This window comes from Debaryomyces hansenii, assembly GCF_000006445.2.
Source record: "Debaryomyces hansenii CBS767 chromosome C complete sequence".
Lineage (NCBI taxonomy): Eukaryota > Fungi > Ascomycota > Pichiomycetes > Serinales > Debaryomycetaceae > Debaryomyces > Debaryomyces hansenii.
The window spans coordinates 821,726-836,744 of NC_006045.2; the positions used below are offsets into that span (position 1 = coordinate 821,726).

The window sequence follows — 15,019 nt, forward strand, 5'->3', positions numbered from 1 at the left end:
CTATAAACCTAAAACTTTTCTAGAGGCTCTCATGACGATTTCAACATCTGGGAAAGCAAAGTCTTCTAATTCTTTAGCGTATGGAGTTGGGACTTCACAACCGGTGACTCTTTCAACAGGAGCATCCAAGTAGTCGAAGGCTTCAGATTCCATGATTTGGGCACAGATTTCGGAACCAACACCAAACGCAGGGAAACCGGCTTCACAAGTGACCAAGTGGTTGGTCTTCTTGACGGATTGGATGATGGAATCAGTGTCCAAAGGTTTAATGGATCTTAAGTTGATAACTTCAGCCTTAACACCGTATTCGCTTTCCAACTTCTCAGCGGCTTGCAAACAGTGCATGACGTTTCTGGTGTGAGAAACTAAGGTAATGTCGGTACCTTCCCTTTCAATCTTGGCCTTACCGATTGGTAAGACAAAGTCGGATGACAAGGCTTCTTCGGACATCTCGAACGATTCACCGTACGACATTTCGTTTTCAAGGAAAACAACCGGATTTGGGTCTCTGATAGCAGCCTTGAACAAACCCTTGTAATCTTCGGCCGAGTATGGCGACAAAACCTTCAACCCTGGGATCGACCCGTACCAAGCAGCGTAACATTGCGAGTGTTGGGCACCGACACCAGCAGCAGCCCCGTTAGGACCACGGAAAGTGATGTTACATGGTTGTTTACCTCCAGACATGTAGTATGTCTTAGCGGCCGAGTTGATGATTTGATCAATCGATTGCATGGCAAAGTTGAAAGTCATGAACTCACAAATTGGCTTCAATCCGGCCAATGCTGACCCAACGGCCAACCCAGTGAATCCCATTTCTGTAATTGGTGTATCGATCACTCTTCTTTCACCAAATCTGTCCAATAATCCTCTCGAAATCTTATAAGCACCATTATACTGGGCCACTTCTTCTCCCATCAAGAACACATCGTCGTCACGGTCCAATTCTTCTGCCATGGCCGAGTTCAATGCGTCTCTAACAGTCATAGTTTGTGGTCCTGAAGATGACGATGCTGGACGTTGTCCTGACATTCTTAATGCGTGGTATTGACCTGCTTGAGCCAATGTTCTGCCATTAGCGCTACCCGAAGTCTTCAATGCTTGAGCAGCCAAACTGGCTGTCTTTGCGACGTTTGATATTTTAGAAGCAACCATTATTCCAAGCCTATGCCTATTCAATCTTAGAAGTGTTTCCTAACCGAATTAATCCCAATATAAACTACTTTAAGATGAACCGTTGATGGGAAAGATTCCACCAAACGGACAGATGAAGACCGTATCAACTTTTTGGCCTCGGACACGTATTTTCGGATATTCAACTCCGTGTTTGCGGGTTGGGTTGGATTTGCGATGGTTTTTGCGGGTTACGGCATATTTGTCCGATTTGCGGGTTACACGAATGTTTTGCAGGTTGCCGACGGCTGACAGCAGATCTGGGCCCTGGGTCCAAATAGTCGAGGAGGGGAAGGCGAAAGGAAGGGACGAACCCGGTGGGACCGGCCACGTCGCACGGTTGTGGCCGGGTTTGTCGTGGACTGTCGGGGTCAACATTACGATTGATGGGCGTATCCGGCAGCCCACGAAGCGAGCGAAGCCCATCAAGATGGCATTTTTAGCCAACAGATAAGGAATTGTGGTCGACATTTCAGTAGAGCTCCGGCGTCGGCCCCGTCCGATAGGAGGGGCATTGAGGGGATTCAGCCGTTTGGAGGGTCAATTGAGCCTTGATGGGTGGTACGAAAGACGTTTGGGATGGGATGATTCGGTAAATAGCTCGTAAATGAGATATGTAGTATGAGCATTTCACGTGGATAGCTGCTTAAAGAAGCAGTCGGACTGGTCCGACTGGTCGGAACTCTTGATGAAGGTCGCGATGGAACTATATAAGATAGCAAATGGCCCTATATTGATTGGTTCAAGGAAGAAATTAGGCAGAATCGCTACAGAATCATAGAAAGATGCTCAAGACGTTGATAAGACAAGGTCATAGTAACAAGGCCGTTTCACGTATGGTGTTAGGCCGTCCGATGGCATGCAGATATAAGGCCACCAACTTCCACAGACCAGACTCAGCAGGATCGAACGATGCATCGCAAGCAGCAGATGCAGCAGCTACGGTTTTAGCAGACCAAAATGATATACAAAAGCTCCCAAATAAGGCCACCTGGATGGATGCCTTGCGGGAAAGAGAAAAGCAAAAGGCAGCTGGAAAGACGTTGGACAGTTATTCGTATATCAACCCTAAGACCACCGAAGTGGGTGAAAAAACCAGAAGTGAATCGTTTTCGTATTTGACGCTTCCATTCAAGGACGATAAGTGGTTGTGTGACTCTTACATGAATGCTTCTGGGAGATTGAGAGCAGGACAGTTGTTCCAGGACTTGGATGCGTTGGCTGGGAGAATCGCCTACAGACACTGTTCGCCGGCCGAGCCTGTGAATGTCACAGCATCGGTGGATCGTATCTACATGGTGAAGAAGGTGGATGAGATCCAGAACTATAATTTCGTGCTTGCTGGTGCCGTTACGTGGACTGGGAGGTCGTCGATGGAGATTTCCGTCAAGGGGTATGCGTTCGAGGGCCCGATCCCAGAGTCGATCACAGAGGAAACCTTGCCAATTGAAAATGTGTTTTTGAGTGCCAATTTCACTTTTGTTGCAAGAAACCCTATTACCCACAAGTCGTTTGCCATTAATAGGTTACTTCCAGTGGTTGAAAAGGAGTGGCTCGACTACCGTAGAGCAGAATCCCGTAATGCCAAAAAGAAGTTGGCCGCTAAGACCCTGAAGGTGATTGAACCAACGGATGAAGAAAGCAAATTAATCCACGAAATGTGGAAGTCCTCGAAGTCTTTGGAAGCTAAGAAGGACACCCCAAGAAACTTTTCATTCATGAAGGACACTAGTGTGTCGTCTACTTTATACATGCAACCACAATACAGAAACAGACACTCGTATATGATCTTTGGTGGTTACTTATTAAGGCAGTCTTTTGAATTGGCTTATTGTGCATCTGCTGCCTTTGCAAAGGCCGCTCCAAGATTTGTGTCGTTAGATTCCACCACTTTCAAAGCCCCTGTGCCAGTCGGCTCTGTTTTGTCTATGACCGCTACTGTTTCTTACACCGAACACATTCACGAAAAGGGTGTTCCATACAACGATACTCCTTTCGGGTTCTCGTTACCTGCAACTAATAAATTATCATCCAATCCTGAAGCCTTCTTATCAGAATGTGGTACATTGATACAAGTTAGAGTCGACACTACTATCAAGCATTTAGAAAGTACCGAAGCTAAAGAATCAGGCACTTTTATCTACTCCTTCTTCCTTCCAAAGGACTCTAAGGACGAGGAAGTTGACTACTGCTCAATTATGCCTCAAACATATTCCGAAATGATGGAATACGTCGAAGGTAGAAGAAGAGCTCAAGATACTGCTAATTTTGTTGACACTTTACCAGATACAAGTGCAAAGCCTAAACTTTAATTACACTCAAGTAGCTAACCCTAGTTTCTATTTTATCCTAATACATATTCTTTAAATTTAAATTATTATATCAATTATATATTATATAAAAATTACTAGTAGTACAAATCAGACTCACAAATGTGAGTTCATAAATTAAAAATAGAGTAATAGTATAACCAAACACCCATAAAAATCAAATTAAAATATCATTATAAGAATAAAAGCATAATAAATGCAAACATTAAAATCAAATTAAGCCCAGAAACTTTTTCTCCCTAAGTCAAATGCAACAAATAGATAACTATTCGAAATATCAGTCCATATTAACATGAACCAGTCAGGAAATAAACCTAAACACTATCATCGTCATAATGAATTTGTGCAGTTTCACCCTCTAAGTCGATATTAGGCTCATGCGCAGATTCTCTCATGCTAGATTTTCTTGTAAAATCAACCAATTTTGCTTTGGTACTTAATGAAGCATTTGAAATTCTTGGATTTTCAGAACTACTTCTCCCTAATGAAATGGCCGATAAGTTAGAACCCCTAATTGGGGAACTTTGCAAATCATATCCCATCTTTGGAGTATTTGCATTTGCATCATTAGCTAAGAAAGTGTCTGATGCTGGGGAAATTAAATTATCGGTACTCGTGGATTGCACCCATTTTATTTCGCTGTTTGGATTTCTTGTTGCTTTGAATTCATCTGCGAAATCACCATGCTCGTTGTTTTGATTCACCAATTGCTGGTAGCTAGTAGGACCTGAAGTATTTCTTGATTCTTGAAAACGCGAATTTAAACTGGCAGTATCGTCGCCCAAGATATCATTCGTACGTATAATGGTTGCATCGGTGTGTGTATCATTTGTATCGTTTGAGTGGTCCTTCGAGTTTTCTTCAACCAAAATGTCTAAATCACTAGAGGGAGTTCTGGAATGTGCTGATACACCTCTCAGTAAACCATTGGCGGTTCCAACAATGTTTCCGTCACTATCCAATTTTTGAATATTACCAGATTCTTCTCTTCTTAATAATGCATTTAATGAACCATTACTTAAAAATTGTCCTGAACCATATGATGACCGATTAGAGTTCCTGTAGGAATTATCATCAACCAATCTAACTGAGAATAATTGCTCTGTGTTAACTGTACTCATAGAAGCATCTGATTGTCTGACATTATTATCCTTGGATAAGAGGGCCAGTCCTGCAACTGCACCTGTACCTGCACCTGCAGCTCCTATCATTCCTCCCTTTGCAATATCTGATTTATCATTAGCTCTCCAAGACTTAAGTGGCTTTTCAGATGCATCGAAGTACCTAGAATCATCACTGTATTCTGACTCAACGTGAGTAACCGATGAGGAAGTACTGTGGGCATCAGATGCTAATTTGTCTTTTTCATCCAATTTCAAAACATTAAGGGCTGCTAATTGTTTGGCATTTTCGTCCCGATCATCTAAGTCAACGGTGGTACCAAATCCAGGACCAGTTAATTCAGGTGATCCACTTCCTGCTGCAACTCCTGCTGCAGCTCCTGTAGCAGCTCCTGTTGTTGCCTTTTCTTGATCAAAATCGTCCTCCTTCTTATTCTTTCTTCTCTTAAGACAGCAGAAGAGAAGGATAAGTGCTGCAAGTGCAATCAAAAACAATGGAATTCCTACTCCAAGACCAATGGCTAGAGCCTTATGATCAACACCACTAGATTTATTATGTGCTACTGCTCCTGATGAACTGGTAGTTGATTCAGAAGTTGCAGAACTTGAAGCCCTACTACTGGAAGATCTTGACGAGCTTGACGAACTTTTCTTCTTTGAAATACCATCAATATTGAAACTCTTGGTTTCGCTATCATAGTCAGAAGAAGCAGCAACTTTAACCTTTACCTTATCCAAATTATTTGGAGCTTTGCCGGAAAGGGTTCTGTTATCTTTATGATAAGTTAACCAGTCTGCATCATAATCAACTGAAATCTTTGTATTATTATAATCAGTGAACAAAGACTTTAAAAGTTCGTAACTGAAATATTCCCCTTTCGTTGCGTTGACGTCTTTTAAATCTTTGACTGTGAAAACGGACCCGATTGCATCAATCAGGTATGGCAAATCAACTGAATTCCCGTACTTATCTTCAACTATAATGGTAAAGTTATCGAATGTTGACTTGTCTGGGAAGATACCAGTTAATGTGAAGTTATCTTCATTGAAGGTTACATAATCAGGTAAATCCTCAGCATACACATTGGAAATGTTTGCGGTGGAAATGGCTTCCCCATCTAAGTAGACGTCTGATAAGATGGGCACATCTACTTCAATTTCACTTTCCAATGTACCGTTAAGTTTAATTGTTTCGTTTAATGAGGTACTCAATTGGTGGCCTCCGACAACTAATCTGAAAATACCTTCAGCACCTGCAAATCCATAGTAATCAGATGCGATGAAAGAAAATCCGTACTTAAAAGATGGGGCATTTTCTGAGGCAACATAAGGAACAGTTCCTGAGAAGGAAAGATCGTCTGAATTGAAGTCAATCCAGTTAGGTAAGGAACTTCTATCAGAAGATCTCCCGTAGTATGCCACAATTGGTCTACTAGAATTTGATGAAGATTTGAAAATATCCGAATCAAACTTAATATCGAATTTGTCTCCTTCGTTAACCACAAGTCCATCGTTCCCATTTGTATAGCCATATTTGGCGATTTCAGTGAACATCACGTCGTCTGACGATAAATGTATTCCTTCGTCTTCAGAGACGATCATAGAATACTGATTAGACAACGTAGAACCGTCATCAGAGTCTGTACCCGTCAATGTAATATTGAATTCACCAGCATCTTTCTTTGAAGGTGTACCTGTGAACGTCCTCGACCCACCGTCAAAAGACATCCAATCTGGCAAGTTTGAAGCACTATAGCTCACCTCTCCGTCGGCCTTATAAGTAGTGTTGGCCATGGTAAACAAGTATGCCTCGTTCACTCGGGCAACGTTAGGCAATTGTTCATTTAATGGAAATCCAATATACACCGACCCGTACGATATTCTTATCAAATCTAGACAGAAGAATACTAACAAGTATAGCGTATTCATTCTTCCCTTATTTCTTGTACCTATAGTCTTAACACGATGTTATCCAATTTCTTTCCGTTGTTAGTCCCTTATTTATTATTTTCTAACCCAACGTATTTTTTTTTAAACAAGAATGCTTCTAGATATATCACTTCTAGACTGTTTACACAAGGAATGCTAGACTAATTGATGTTAATTTCTCTTATGAATGATATCTTTCACTAAAGTCGAACAGAAAGGATAAAACTAATGTAGTTTTTTTTTTTTCTCTAATTCTTCAATTCTGTTTTCTCCTACTATCCATGGACTCCTGAAGGTGTATATGCCATTTCTATAATTAGTGTGTTCGCTATACAAGAGTAGAAAAATTGTTACATCTAGTACGTAAGGGACAAAACAAAACGCGCTTTGAGAATGGTGTTTTGTATTTACAAAATCGTGTTACTATCGCGTTTTTGACGAAGGTGCTACTAACAATATACGAATGTAGATGATTGGCATGCGTAACAATCGGGAAGAGATCGTGTAATTCGTAATAACGTCAACAAGAGACGTACGGCGAGCCTAATGGTGTTAGTACAATTTCGTGTTTCTTCAATACGATTTCTGGATTAGGATAATATAAAGACTGTATTGTATTACGTATTTATGGATAAATATATCAATGATGCAAAAGACATGTACATGCTGGTGTAGGATATTAGGTCTTGAGTGTTTGTGTAAAGGCAGTTTTTCGCTTTGAGATGGTGTCTGACGCAATTAGAGTAACACTTGAAAGTCATTAGATCCGTACGGCGATGCCATTATTCGTGGACGAGCTATTGCAGGCAAACGGTCGCATGTGTAAATGACGCACATTGTGTCGAAAGACTGGAACTGGAAATTGCCGAGTATTCATAATAAGAGTATTGAGACGGAATGGATGCAGTAGGTGTCGAATATAGGGAAATGTATTACGACATCAGCACGAATGGATACTAGATTCTGAGGTGAAATTTGCACCCAAAATCTGGGGATATATAAATCGAAATCTATTGGATGATGGGTTCCAGATTTAGAGCCATCTAGGAACGTAATACACCACTGCAAGACCGACATACCCAAAAACCAACCCCACAAGTTTTTCTCCGATCGAGTGGAAGTAGATGTTCGTCATGAAAAGCATGAACCACCACAAGGAGATCAATGGAATGATAATAGTGTGGGGATCTTGTGCAAAAAGGCCAAAGAGCAATTTTGGTTTGCTGCCAGAAGTCAGTCTCCAACTTTTAACAAACTGGCACAAGTGATGCTTTAACGTAGCCCACGAAATCCAGAACGGTAATGCCTCCAAAAACAAATACAACGAAGAGTGGATAAGTAAGAAGACGTGACCCGAAGGATCATGGCCGCCTTCCCAACTACCCTTTAATTTTCTGCACATATAGGACGTTATGGCCTTCGATTCGTAGCTCAAATCCGATTCTATCTCGGTGAATATGCTCGAGGTCCCATATGATGGAATATGGAGTGCCAATTTCTCCTGTGCTATTCCAGTACATTTGCCACCTGTCCAAACAAACACTTTGTCCATGAGTGGCAAACCAAAGCACCACTGAGTGAAAAGAACCCACCACAACGTAGCAACAACGTAGTTGAATATAGCCTTCTTTAATACACTAATTCTCTGTTGCTTGGTACGGATCCTAGCATGGCTATTACCGTACATTAAAAACGAATAAAACACCACTATAATCAATGTAGTCCAACCCCATCCTCTTTTAACAAACACCTGATTAAACACATTACGTTTGTTGTTATAGTAGTTATACACTTCTTCATGTTCTGCAGTTAAATGAATCAATTTTCCCAAGAAGAAATTAGCGATAAACGAAACTAGAAATATCAACTCACCAGTTGATAATCTTATTTTCCTCGATATGGAATCTCCTAACTTCCCTAATTGTTGAAGATGTCTGTCATAAATCTCATGGTTTGGCGTCTGCGATAATGACATGACTATTCTATCTCTAATTTTAAGTCTAGTATGATGGCAATTATAAGGAATATAATATTCAATAAATCTCATATCAAGGATGAGTTTGTGTAACTTTAGTCTACAGTCTAGCAAGAGTATATCAATAATATAATACATTATACAAGATATAGACAGTCTGATAGATATATTGGACGGTAATTATCATGTCTGGTAACTGCTGGTTTTGATTTCTTTGAAATTCTAAACTTTCAAAACCAAGTTATGCATAAATTTGCCAAATACAGCATGCTGAAGAAGGTGGGCCAGGCTTCTTACATTGGGAGTAGATTCTTACCTTGGAGCGTGTCAATTTTGACACACAGCATCAATTCCTATTAGTCGTCTATGGTATTATTGTAGAATTGTAGCCATTGTTGTCAGATTTGTATATCGAAGCTGGTTAAACTGTAAGTCGTAAAGCACGGAGTTCTTGAGTGTAGCCTGTAAGATATTGTGAACTGAAGCAGTAGGATCGAAATGATGTAGCTTGTGATTGTCTGCTCCAATGGATTTCTATAGAATATTTCGTGTCCTGCAAATGTGGGTGTACTTGGACGACTGTAAAATTTTGAGCTCTAGTTGCTTCCCAGCCCATTAACTTCTACACTTGGCTGATTTGTATCGTCGCCATTGGAAGCATTAAGTCCTTCTAGCTGCGATTGGGGCGTCACGCCGAAAACGCTATCTTGGTCCTGCCATCTCTTAACCATATCATTCATCACGGTGTTCATAAAATCTGGAATCAAGATATTCTTTCTAAATTCTTCGTTCTGTAATAGTGTCAATATGTGTAAGCAGTTTGGATATACCAAGTATTTCGAGTATTCGGGTTCTTTCCAATAATTAAGGTATTCGATATAGTTTAGAAACTCGGGATTACTTAAATAGTTATTCTGTGCCAAATGATTCAAATATTGAATGTTCGCTAACGATTGGACAAATTCCAACTCTATCTCCCATCTTTTTGGCAAAGATTCTTCCATTTTGATTACCGTTGGTCTCTATTTCAAAAAAAAGATCGTTAAAGAATTATCATTTCGACTTTTTCACGATAGAAAATCGCAATATCGATTATCAAAATATAAACAGAATATTTTATATTTATTTATTTACCGAAGTCACCTACAATATAATGTCGTCTTCAAAACGTCAGATTGCGTTGGAGAAGGAGTTGCAGCAACTAACTGCTATAAATGAAAGTGTTGCCACAATGATTGAAACCATTAGAAGCACCCAAACAAATATTATGAAAACTCAAGAATCAACCGAAAATACGGATAAATTACTAAATCAATGGATACGCATATTGTCACAGACCAATTTCACTAACGAAATATTACAGAATCCCCATTGGAATGGCTCCACAGAAATTGACGACTCAGAAATTGAGATTAAATTAAATGAAGAACAGGAATTGATTAACGATTTGAATGAGTTGATAAACGAAAATAGCGAATTATCCAAACGAATTGCGCTAAAAGAGCAAAAGGAAAAACTAGATGAAAATAGGAGGCGTGAAGTAATAAACAGAAGACATAAAGAATTGGGTTTACGAAGTGCACCTAAGAGGAGAGGTGTTTCAAGAGTATACAAGTAGTATGTTATATTTGCTTCAAACTTACATAAACAGAAAGCCAACAATACCGTGCATATATAGCTAATTCAACAGTTCTTATGCGACATATGAATTGAAAAATAACGTCCAGCGTTACATGTTATAGGATATATGACATCCTTTACCAGAGTTTCAATCTGAAATCCCAGCTCAAAGCTGTGAGATCTACGCAAAGATACGGTTGATACAATATGTTCCAGTTAGTCAAAATATAAATTAACAGAAACGCAACTATTAAACATCACAGAATTAAATAAATAAATAGGAATACACGTAAAGTAAGGCTAAGTCTAATTTAATTAAATTATTTAACAACACTTGCAATCAAATCGTTAGCATCAACGGAATCACCTTCCTTTATGAGAATTTCACCAATCTTACCCAGAACTGGAGAACTAATAACCATTTCCATCTTCATGGCAGATAAGACAGCAATTGGATCACCCTTCTTAACTTCATTACCAACCTTTGATCTGATTTCAACAACCACACCAGCCATTGGAGCACCAACTTCGTTAGGGCTAGTGGCCTTAGGTCTGGTCTTAGTTTCAATAGAAACAGTCTTATCGTCAACAGTGACCGATCTCATTTCACCATTCAATTCAAAGAAGACTTCTCTGGTACCTGTTTGTTGAGAAATTTCACCAATAGCTAATAACTTAATAATTAAAGTCTTACCCTTTTCAATATCAACGACAATTTCTTCATTAATATTACATGCCTTCAAGAAGAAACGAGTTGGTAATACAGATAAGTCACCATACTTTTCTGATAATTCTCTGAAATCTTCATAGACCTTTGGATACATGACATATGAAGCAATATCACATTCATTGATATTGGAACCATATCTGGAAACAAGCTCTTCCTTGACAGCAGCAAAGTCGATAGGAGGTAAATTGAGACCAGGTCTGTTATTCAATTTGACTCTCTTGGTACCCAAGATGTTAGTTCTCAAAGGTTCTGGGAATCCACCGTATGGAGTACCCATTAAACCTTCCATGAAGTCTAAGACAGAACTTGGGAAATCTAGCTCACTTGCTAACTTAGTAACATCTTCTTCGCTTAAGTTATTAGAAACCATAAATTGTGCCAAGTCACCAACGACCTTAGAAGTTGGGGTGACCTTAACGATATCACCTAATAACTTATTGGCAGTCTTATAAGCTTCCTTTGTCAACATCCACTTGCTACCTAAACCTAATTGTTGGGCTTGGAACAACAAGTTAGTTAATTGGCCACCTGGGATTTCGTGTTGGTAAACTTCAGGATCTGGACCCTTCAAGTCAGCTTCGAAACATGAGTATAATAATCTCATTTGCGCCCAGTAGTTATCTAACTCTCTAACCAATGAGGCCTGTAAACCACTTTCAACTTCACCTTCAAACGAAGCTAAGATAGCATTGATTGAAGGTTGAGAAGTCATACCAGACATAGAGTTGGATGCGGCGTCAACAACATCGGCACCGGCCTTTGCAGCTTCGGTCATACTGGCAACACCTGTACCAGCAGAATCATGAGTGTGGACATGAATTGGTAACTTAGGATATCTTTCTCTAATTGCACCAATCAAGATTTTTGCTGCCTTAGGTTTTAAAGTACCAGCCATATCCTTGATACCTAAGAAATGTGTACCCAACTTGACAATATCATCGACGACACCTAAGTAGTATTCTAAATTATATTTCTTACCAGGCTTTAACATGTCACCAGAGTAACAAACAGTGGCTTCAATAACACCACCAGCCTTCTTAACAGCGTCAATACCAACCTTTAATTGTTCTAAGTCGTTTAATGCATCGAAAACTCTGAAAATATCAACACCATTTTCCTTTGCTTGAAGAACGAATTGGTCAATGGCGTTATCTGGTAATGAAGAGTAAGCTACACCGTTAGCACCTCTTAACAACATTTGGAATGGAATGTTTGGCACCAACTTACGCAACTGTCTTAATCTGCTCCATGGATCTTCATATAAGAATCTCATACAGACATCAAAAGTGGCACCACCCCAACATTCTAAAGCAAAGCAACCGTTCAATGCAACAGCAGTCGTAGGGGCAATGTTTAACAAATCGATAGTTCTGACTCTTGTGGCCAATAAAGATTGATGGGCATCTCTCCAGGTAGTATCCATAAGCAAGGTACCGTTGAATTCACGAACCTTTTGGGCGAATTTTTCCGGACCTTGTTCTAATAACACTTGTCTCCAGCCTCTTGGAGCAACTTCATTATGAATCTCGATCTTAATACCGGTCTTAGGATCATGCAAATCTGGAATTAAAGCTTCGGTGTTCAATTTAGGTTCACCAATTTGACCCTTGATAGAAGAACCATTAACGATCAAGTCACCTAAGTAACTTAATATCTTAGTGGCTCTGTTCTGGGAACGGATCATTTGGAATAAGGATGGAGTATCATCAATAAAAGTAGTCCAACAATCACCGCTGATAAACGTTTCATTAGTTAACATAGCCAATAAGAACGGAATGTTAGTCTTCACGCCTCTGATTCTGAATTCAATCAAAGCTCTCAACATCTTTCTTCTGACGATTTCATAGGTGGAACCGGAACACGAACACTTGACTAACATGGAATCGTAATGAGGAGAAATAATTGAACCAGCAAAACCATTACCACCATCTAATCTGACCCCATTACCACCAGCGGATCTATAAACCTCGATTTTACCAGTATCAGGTTGAAAGTTCTTCGAAGGGTCTTCGGTGGTGATTCTACATTGAATAGCAAACCCTCTAGTCGTGATTTTATCTTGTAATAAGCCCAATTGCTTCAAGGATGCACCAGCAGCAATTTGGATTTGGGCAGCCACGATATCAACACCGGTGATTTCTTCGGTGATTGTGTGTTCGACTTGGATTCTGGGGTTAATTTCAATAAAATAATGTCTGTCTTGTTCATCAACCAAGAATTCAGCAGTACCAGCGTTACGGTAGTTAGCCAGTCTAGCCAACTTGACGGCGTCGGTCAAAATGGCGTCTCTAACCAGCTTGGTCAACGTCTTGGCAGGAGCTACTTCGACAACCTTTTGATGTCTTCTTTGGACAGAACAGTCTCTTTCGAAAAGATGGATGACGTTACCGTAGTTATCGGCCAACAATTGGACTTCGATGTGCTTAGGTTTGTCCAAGAATCTTTCGATGAAACAGGTACCGTTACCAAAGGAGGTTTTGGCTTCGGAAACCGCTCTTTCGAAGGCTTCGCCCACTGAATCACCCTCTCTGACCACTCTCATACCTCTACCACCACCACCAAAGGCAGCTTTGATGATAACTGGCAAACCATGCTTTTCGACAAACTTGACCGCCTCTTCAACATCAGCAATTGGTCCTGGCGTTCCCGGGACCACTGGCACGCCGTTCTGGATCGCCAATGTCCTGGCACTGACCTTGTCTCCGACTGCATCAATAGTCTTGTGGGTAGGTCCAATCCATGAGATACCAGCTTCCTCGACTTTTCTGGCAAACTCAGAGTTCTCCGAGAGAAACCCGTATCCCGGGTGGATCATGTTAACGCCGTGCTCCTTAGCTATGTTGATAATCTCGTCGATCTGCAAATATGCTTGCACAGGCGAAAATTGGCCCTTTTTGCCAATAACGTACGACTCGTCCGCCTTCAATCTGTGCATCGACAATCTATCTTCGTGTGAAAAGATAGCCACCGTCTGCATCGACAATTCGTGAGCAGTACGGAAAATTCTGATAGGGATTTCACCTCTGTTAGCAACTAAGATCTTGTTCATAGGACCCATCACCGTCGATGCCCTTCTCATCTGGTTGATCTTATGTTCATTACCGTCACTCATATTAGATGTTTAGCTTTACGACAATAATTTACCAATAATACCAATAGCCCTTTTTCTGCTACCACTAAAAAAATGTGAATAAATTGCTCCCTTATATATGAAAAACAATACGAGACTTCCGTATTTTTTTTCGGCGTCAATTGAGTCACTTTTGTAGTTGTTACTCCAGGGTTGATTGAAAGTTTTCATTTGATTGGATCGTGATATTTCCAGGGAGACAAAGACGACGTTCCGCGTTGTGAGCGCTTGGCGCGGTGACGATTACTCCGAAGACATTCCTCGCCAGCAACGGTGGAGGAGGCCGTCCGGGGGTGGATAAAAGGATAAATGTACATAATGGGAGAGATTGCGGTACTTGGGAACCGTTATATTATCCCGTTAGGCGACCAGGCAAGGCACTAAGTCGTCTGAGGTGTTTGGTAAGGGGGAGATGAAGTAGCAGAGGCCCGGGGGGACGATCATTATGCCGACGAGTCATTTCGGAGTGCGAGAAGTCCGACGCCGATAGCGCCCAGATTATCCTCGGATCAGATGAGTCAAGCAATTACGTCAATAAAATGTTCGGGGTATAATGTCCGCGGATGCGAACGTCAGTGAGTATATAGAGGGCGGGTTGGAGCGAATTGGCTGGTGGTCGTTGGGGGTGTTGATGACGGGATTTTTCCAACGAAATATGGGTGAAGGGAAGGCCGAGTCAGAGAAAGAGTAGTCAGAGCAAGACCCGGGGACTTGAGAAATGTATCCTACACTTATGTTGAATATCGAATGCGAAATTAGGGTGCTGGAATGACAGAATATCAGAAGAAGATAACAGAACCAAAAGCACAACACAACAGCAAAAAGCACATCGGGGCGGCCAGTACAAACGGATAAACTTTGAGGGCGGTTTAGATGGGGTTCTTGGTGGGGGATAATCCGATAACTCCAGTCAAGAACTTTGGTCCCATCCCTGCACCTACCTCCCTACTTCTGTAGCGCACATTAATCTCCTACGTCCACCATATTAAGTCACTGTCAATCCCTACACCG

The 15,019-nt window shown here is 40.8% G+C and overlaps 8 protein-coding genes across 8 annotated transcripts; 2 read left to right on the forward strand and 6 right to left on the reverse strand. All coding sequences in view use genetic code 12, as the record gives it.

Moving 5' to 3' along the window:
* Positions 1 to 1,155, reverse strand: DEHA2C09152g (DEHA2C09152p; the record flags this gene model as incomplete). Its single annotated transcript, XM_458075.2, has 1 exon — positions 1 to 1,155. One exon carries the CDS (start codon positions 1,153 to 1,155, stop codon positions 1 to 3), a length of 1,155 nt encoding a protein of 384 aa, XP_458075.1.
* Positions 1,156 to 1,224: 69 nt separating this feature from the next.
* DEHA2C09174g (DEHA2C09174p) lies at positions 1,225 to 1,644 on the reverse strand (the record flags this gene model as incomplete). Its single annotated transcript, XM_458076.1, has 1 exon — positions 1,225 to 1,644. One exon carries the CDS (start codon positions 1,642 to 1,644, stop codon positions 1,225 to 1,227), a length of 420 nt encoding a protein of 139 aa, XP_458076.2.
* Positions 1,645 to 1,958: 314 nt separating this feature from the next.
* On the forward strand, positions 1,959 to 3,485 carry DEHA2C09196g (DEHA2C09196p; the record flags this gene model as incomplete). The annotated part of the gene is made up of 1 exon (XM_458077.1): positions 1,959 to 3,485. One exon carries the CDS (start codon positions 1,959 to 1,961, stop codon positions 3,483 to 3,485), a length of 1,527 nt encoding a protein of 508 aa, XP_458077.2.
* A 332-nt stretch (positions 3,486 to 3,817) lies between these two features.
* Positions 3,818 to 6,553, reverse strand: DEHA2C09218g (DEHA2C09218p; the record flags this gene model as incomplete). Its single annotated transcript, XM_458078.1, has 1 exon — positions 3,818 to 6,553. The coding sequence occupies one exon, from the start codon at positions 6,551 to 6,553 to the stop codon at positions 3,818 to 3,820; it is 2,736 nt and encodes a 911-aa protein (XP_458078.2).
* A 1,033-nt stretch (positions 6,554 to 7,586) lies between these two features.
* On the reverse strand, positions 7,587 to 8,666 carry DEHA2C09240g (DEHA2C09240p; the record flags this gene model as incomplete). Its single annotated transcript, XM_458079.1, has 1 exon — positions 7,587 to 8,666. One exon carries the CDS (start codon positions 8,664 to 8,666, stop codon positions 7,587 to 7,589), a length of 1,080 nt encoding a protein of 359 aa, XP_458079.2.
* Positions 8,667 to 9,124: 458 nt separating this feature from the next.
* DEHA2C09262g (DEHA2C09262p) lies at positions 9,125 to 9,532 on the reverse strand (the record flags this gene model as incomplete). Its single annotated transcript, XM_458080.1, has 1 exon — positions 9,125 to 9,532. One exon carries the CDS (start codon positions 9,530 to 9,532, stop codon positions 9,125 to 9,127), a length of 408 nt encoding a protein of 135 aa, XP_458080.2.
* Positions 9,533 to 9,681: 149 nt separating this feature from the next.
* On the forward strand, positions 9,682 to 10,146 carry DEHA2C09284g (DEHA2C09284p; the record flags this gene model as incomplete). The annotated part of the gene is made up of 1 exon (XM_458081.1): positions 9,682 to 10,146. One exon carries the CDS (start codon positions 9,682 to 9,684, stop codon positions 10,144 to 10,146), a length of 465 nt encoding a protein of 154 aa, XP_458081.1.
* A 322-nt stretch (positions 10,147 to 10,468) lies between these two features.
* On the reverse strand, positions 10,469 to 13,990 carry DEHA2C09306g (DEHA2C09306p; the record flags this gene model as incomplete). Its single annotated transcript, XM_458082.1, has 1 exon — positions 10,469 to 13,990. One exon carries the CDS (start codon positions 13,988 to 13,990, stop codon positions 10,469 to 10,471), a length of 3,522 nt encoding a protein of 1,173 aa, XP_458082.2.
* Positions 13,991 to 15,019: the final 1,029 nt, after the last annotated feature.